This window comes from Carcharhinus amblyrhynchos, chromosome 15, assembly GCF_965287045.1.
Source record: "Carcharhinus amblyrhynchos chromosome 15, sCarAmb.v2.hapA, whole genome shotgun sequence".
NCBI classification, from domain to species: Eukaryota; Metazoa; Chordata; class Chondrichthyes; order Carcharhiniformes; family Carcharhinidae; genus Carcharhinus; species Carcharhinus amblyrhynchos.
The window spans coordinates 76,083,835-76,089,176 of NC_137338.1; the positions used below are offsets into that span (position 1 = coordinate 76,083,835).

General features: G+C 46.9%; 1 protein-coding gene across 1 annotated transcript; it reads right to left on the reverse strand.

The window, feature by feature from the left end:
- Positions 1 to 2,023: 2,023 nt before the first annotated feature.
- On the reverse strand, positions 2,024 to 3,945 carry dleu7 (deleted in lymphocytic leukemia 7). The gene is made up of 2 exons (XM_080203329.1): positions 3,540 to 3,945; positions 2,024 to 2,473 (listed from the first exon to the last, which is right to left on the reverse strand). The coding sequence occupies exons 1-2, from the start codon at positions 3,855 to 3,857 to the stop codon at positions 2,267 to 2,269; spliced, it is 525 nt and encodes a 174-aa protein (XP_080059455.1). The 5' UTR covers positions 3,858 to 3,945; the 3' UTR covers positions 2,024 to 2,266.
- Between the last annotated feature and the right edge of the window lie 1,397 nt (positions 3,946 to 5,342).

The window sequence follows — 5,342 nt, forward strand, 5'->3', positions numbered from 1 at the left end:
ACAGATCCAGAAAGGAAAGGCCAAGGATTTCCAAGCCATTGTCAATCTACAGCCAACATTCCCACAGGAGCAAGAATTAATCCTTACTTAACCTCAGCATGTTGGGCTACTTGCAGAAATTACTCTGCGGCTGAGACAAGACACTTTGATGTGGCTGAATACATGGTATTATGTGTATAGTGCTTGAGGGAGGAATGTTGGCCAGGATACCCAATGAACATCACCCGCTCTTCAAATAGTGCTACAGGATCTGTTATCAAATGGCCACGTGAAACTTTACTTTAACATCTCTCAAATGTTAAAGTGGGCATTGGTTAGAGAAATAACTTCCTCAATTCAGGGAATCAAGCACATGAGGCATATAGGGTGAGATCTTCTGGCCTCGCTCACCCCGAAACCGGAAATTTAAACCTGAGGTCAACAAACCTGTCCATGGTCCATTGCCCCTCACCTGCTCCAATTCCCCTGGTGGGGGACGGTAAAATTCACCTCGTAATCTTAAAATATCATTCAGGAAACCAGTGCACCCGAAGGAAACCCACGCAGACATGGGGAGAACATGCAGACTATACATAGATAGTGACCCAAGCCAGGAATTGAACCTGGGTCCCTGGTACTGTGAGGCAGCAGTGCTAACCACAATGCCACCGTGTTGCCCCAATTGTGTTCAGGACTGATCTCTTGGACTGTGGAGACAGTATCTGGGATCGGAGCCCCTGATTCTAAGAAACTCCTGGAAGGTTCGGGAACCTCTACTATCAAAGGATATGGAACTAATACAGGTAAATGGAGTCAAATCAATCATGATGAAACGAAATGGCAGAGCAGTAACTCAAAGGGCTGAATGGTCTGCTCCTGCTCAACATGTTCCTATAACAGGAACACAAAACACAGGTGAAATGTAAGAGGGGCCAAGCTTTGATGGACGACTTCAGCATTACTGAGTACATCCAGCTCAAAGGCACAGACCGCCCAAAGTGCCAGCAAGCCATTTCCTCCCAAAGTATTGTGGCAAGTTGCCAGTGTTTAAATGATGGCAGCACCAGTCTTCTGATGTGCCTGGTGTCCAGTGGCCTGAATAAGGGCAGCACGGTGACGCAGTGGTTAGCACTGCTGCCTCACAGCACCAGGGACCTGGGTTCAATTCTGACCTCCGGTGACTGCCCTGTGTGGAGTTTGCACATTCTCCCCGTGTCTGTGTGGGTTTCTTCTGGATGCTCTGGTTTCCTCCCACAGTCCAAAGATGTGCGGGTTAGGTAGATTGGCCATGTTAAATTGCCCCTTCGTGTCAGGATTAGCAGGATAAATACATGGGGCTGTGGGGATACGGCCTGGTTGGATTGCTGTTGGGTGCTGGCTCAATGGGCCGAATGGCCTCTTTCTGCACAATAAGATGCTATGAATAGCACTGACACTCACAGTAACATCAACAGCAGCTTCCTAACCCAGGGGTTGCCTGATCTGAATGACTGAATAACATTTAAGAAGCATCTGGATGAACACTTACAAGGCACAGCAGGCTATGGACCAAGTGCTGGCAAATGGGACTAAAATTGAATGGTATTCGATGGTCAGCATAGACATAGTGGGCCGAAGGGCCTGTTTCTGTGATGCAGGACTCTATAACAATGTCTGCACCAATATCTGCTGAGTTCAAAGAGGTTCTCTGGGTGTGAAATCCCCCTTCCATTGTTTCTCACACTGAAATTCAATGCCCTAATTAGAAGCACTATGAAAGGCAGCAAAGTGGTTAGCACTGCTGCCTCACAGCGCTGGGAACCCGGGTTCGATTCCCGGCTTGGGTGACTGTCTGTCTGGAGTCTGCATGTTCCCCCCCGTATCCGTGTGGGTTTCTTCCAGGTGCTCTGGTTTCCTCCCAGTCTGATTAGGTACATTGACCTGAACAGGCACTGGAGTGCGGTGACTAGGGGAATTTCATAGTAACTTCATTGCAGTGTTAATGTAAGCCTTACTTATGATTAATAAATCAACTTTAATGTGAAAATCCGGTGACAGATTTGAATTCAAAGACGCTAAAAGACAGAATTTATTTGAAAACCATCTGTTATTTATGCCAGCGTTAGATTATCTGATATAAATACACCATTTACAATAACTTCACATGGATATTGGCTCTTTTAAATGAGCAACTGTAGCCAAACAGCAAGGATACGATGATACACACGGACTCAAGAAGGTGCTGCCAAGCCAGTGATGCCTACATTCCCTGAACGAATAAAGAGGCCAGATCTGTTTTTCTGGAATTCTATATCTCCAGGAACCTTGTGAAGAGTGTTTTGAGCACAGCAGCAGTCTGCGAGTGTGATCCGGAACTTTCGGAGGGCAATGAAGTCACCAACTGGTGAACAATGTCTCTCAAACATTGCTCGATCGCTTTTAGGTCTGCATCTAACTGGAGACAGTCTCCCCTGGTTGCCATGCGATGGCAGAGGTTTCTGAGCTCCGAGCTTAGCTAGACAGCAAAGAACAAACAGAAAATATTGATTAAATACAACGCTGTTCCTGGCGTGGAACTGACTGGTCTTAGATAAAATAATTCCAGGCTTTATTTCCAGACTCGGATGGGGAATACTTCATGGGTCAATTTAAAAGTAAAGTTTATTAATTGCAAGTAAGGCTTACATGAGCACTGCATGAACACTACTTTCTCACAAGACTTAGGAAATTTGGCATGTCAGCTACGACTCTCACCAACTTTTACAGATGCACCATAGAAAGCATTCTTTCTGGTTGTATCACAGTTTGGTATGGGCTCCTGCTCTGCCCAAGACCGCAAGAAACTACAAAAGGTCATGAATGTAGCCCAATCCATCACACAAACCAGCCTCCCATCCATTGACTCTGTCTACACTTCCCGCTGCCTCGGCAAAGCAGCCAGCATAATTAAGGATCCCACACACCCGGACATTCTCTCTCCCACCTTCTTCCATCGGGAGAAAGATACAAAAGGCTGAGGTCACGTACCGACTGACTCAAGAACAGCTTCTTCCCTGCTGCTGTCAGACTTTTGAATGGACCTACCTCACATTAAGTTGATCTTTCTCTACACCCTAGCTATGACTGTAACACTACATTCTGCACTCTCTCCTTTCCGTCTCTATGAACGGTATGCTTTGTCTGTATCGCATGCAAGAAACAATATTTTTCACTGTATATTAATACTTGTGACAATAATAAATCAAATCAATGAAGTTACTGTGAAATTCTCCTAGTCTTCACACTCTGGTGCCTGCTTGGGTCAATGCACCTAACCAGCACGTCTTTCAGACTGTGGGAGGAAATCGCAGCACCCAGAGGAAACCCACGTAGACACGGGGAGAAAGTGCAGACTCTACATAGACAGTTATCCAAGCCAGGAATCGAACCGGAGTCCCTACTAGCGCTGTGAGGCAGCAGTGCTAATCACTGTGCCACCATGCCGCCCACTTTTATTTGCATTCATTCCATTAAAGGTTATTGATTTATTTAAATCCAAAAATGTTGCAGTAACCAGCGTTGCCCCCCCCCCCCCGCCTTACCTTACAGTCCACGTGGAAATGTGGCTCTTGCAATTGAGACAAGGAATTCTGTTCCAGGGATAACAACTCTGAAGTCAGGCCGATCATTCGGGTTAACCTGCTCTCCCTGGCCACCTGGAGGATGGTTCTCCGCCCGCTGCTCGGGGCTGAGGACAGCACTCGCTCCCGGGTGCTGCAGCCGCCTTTCAGCCTGTTGTTGGCTGTCTGACCGGGGCTGGGCTGCTCCGGAGAAAGGTTCCGCTGCTCCTGGAGGCATTGATGCAGAATTGCCAAGGCGCACTGCTGATGGGCGATGCAGGTCTGCACAGCCCTCTGCATCCTCCCGATCAGCAGCGAGCAGGCTGGAGAGTGGCAGAGGGGTTCACTTGTTCTTGGCTGGCCAGGCGCTGTTAGACCCGTTCGCTCCTCGCCGGATGCTCGCAGGATAGTTTGTAACCAATCAGTTTGATCTAATGAATGCAAATAATATACAGTAGATCTTGTGGTAACCGTTTGTCGAATTTGCATAGATTTATTAACATAACAATGCATTATTGGCCCTTGAGCAATCTGACAGTGTTCACATTATACTATAAATGCATATTGTATTATTATTAACCTGCTTTTTTTTATTCACTCGTGAGACCTGGGCAGCTGGCCAGCATTTATTGCCTATCCCCAGTTGCCCTTGAACTGAGTGGTTTTGCTAGGCTACTTCAGAGGGCAAAAGAGAAAACGCTGCACAATTTCAGCAGCATCTGTAAGGAGAGAAAAAAGCTGATGTTTCCAGTCCCGATGACCCAAGTGTCAGATTTTCTCTTTTTGTTCCAGATTCCAGCATCCCCAGTAATTTGCTTTTATTTCAGAGGGCAGTTGAGAGTCAACCGCATTGCTGTGGCTCTGGAGTCACATGTGGACCAGACCCAGTAAGGACAGCAGATTTCCTTCCCCAAAAGACATTAGCGGGACAGATGGATTTTCCCGACAATGGTTTCACAGTCATCAGATTTTTAACGTCAGATATTTTTTATTGAATTCAATTTTCTGCCGTGGCAAGGTTCAAATTCAGGTCCCCGGAGCATTAACTGAGTTTCTGGGTTAATAGACTAGCGATAATACCCCTAGTTCATCGCCTTCCCTGCGATGGGAACCTACTGAAGACTGTCTTTCAGCAAGAGATTGGGTATTTTCCTCAGGTATCCTGCCCAGTATTTATCCCCACACAGTAAAGGCAGATAGGGTGGCACAGTGGTTAGTACTACTGTCTCATAGTGCCAGGGACCCGGGTTCGATTCCCAGCTTGGGTCACTGTCTGTGTGGAGGCTGCACATTCTCCCCATGTCTGTGTGAGTTCCCTCCAGGTGCTCCGGTTTCCTCCCACATTCTGAAAGACGTGCTGGTTAGGTGCACTGACCCAGACTGTGGTGACTAGGGGATTTTCACAGTAATTTCATTGCAGTGTCTTACTTGTGACTGATAAATAGACTCTTTTTTTCATGCTGCACATGCTTAGGCAAGGTCTGGAAAGAGAAACAGAACAGTCTGCGATCTTTTATCAGGGATGTAAGAGGCTCAAAACAAGTTGAGTTTATTTATTAGTATCACAAGTAAGGCTTACATTAACACTGCAGTGAAGTTACTGGGCAGTCCCCCTAGTCGCCACACTCGGTGCCTGTTCAGGAGAATTTAGCATGGCCAATAATATCTAACCAAGCACATTTTTGGACTGTGGGAGGAAACAGGAGCACCCAGAGGAAACCCACACAGACACAGGGAGAATGTGCAAACTCCACACAGACAGCGACCCAAGCCAGGAATCGAACC

What these genes read in the sequence shown, in the direction of transcription:
- dleu7 (XM_080203329.1), bottom strand. Translation starts at nt 3,857, where the DNA reads ATGCAGAGGGCTGTGCAGACCTGCATCGCCCATCAGCAGTGCGCCTTG. An exon ending in ATTTCCACGTGGACTGTAAG is followed by an intron (nt 2,474 to 3,539) that starts GTAAGGCGGGGG and finishes TTTGCTGTCTAG; the next exon opens with CTAAGCTCGGAGCTCAGAAA.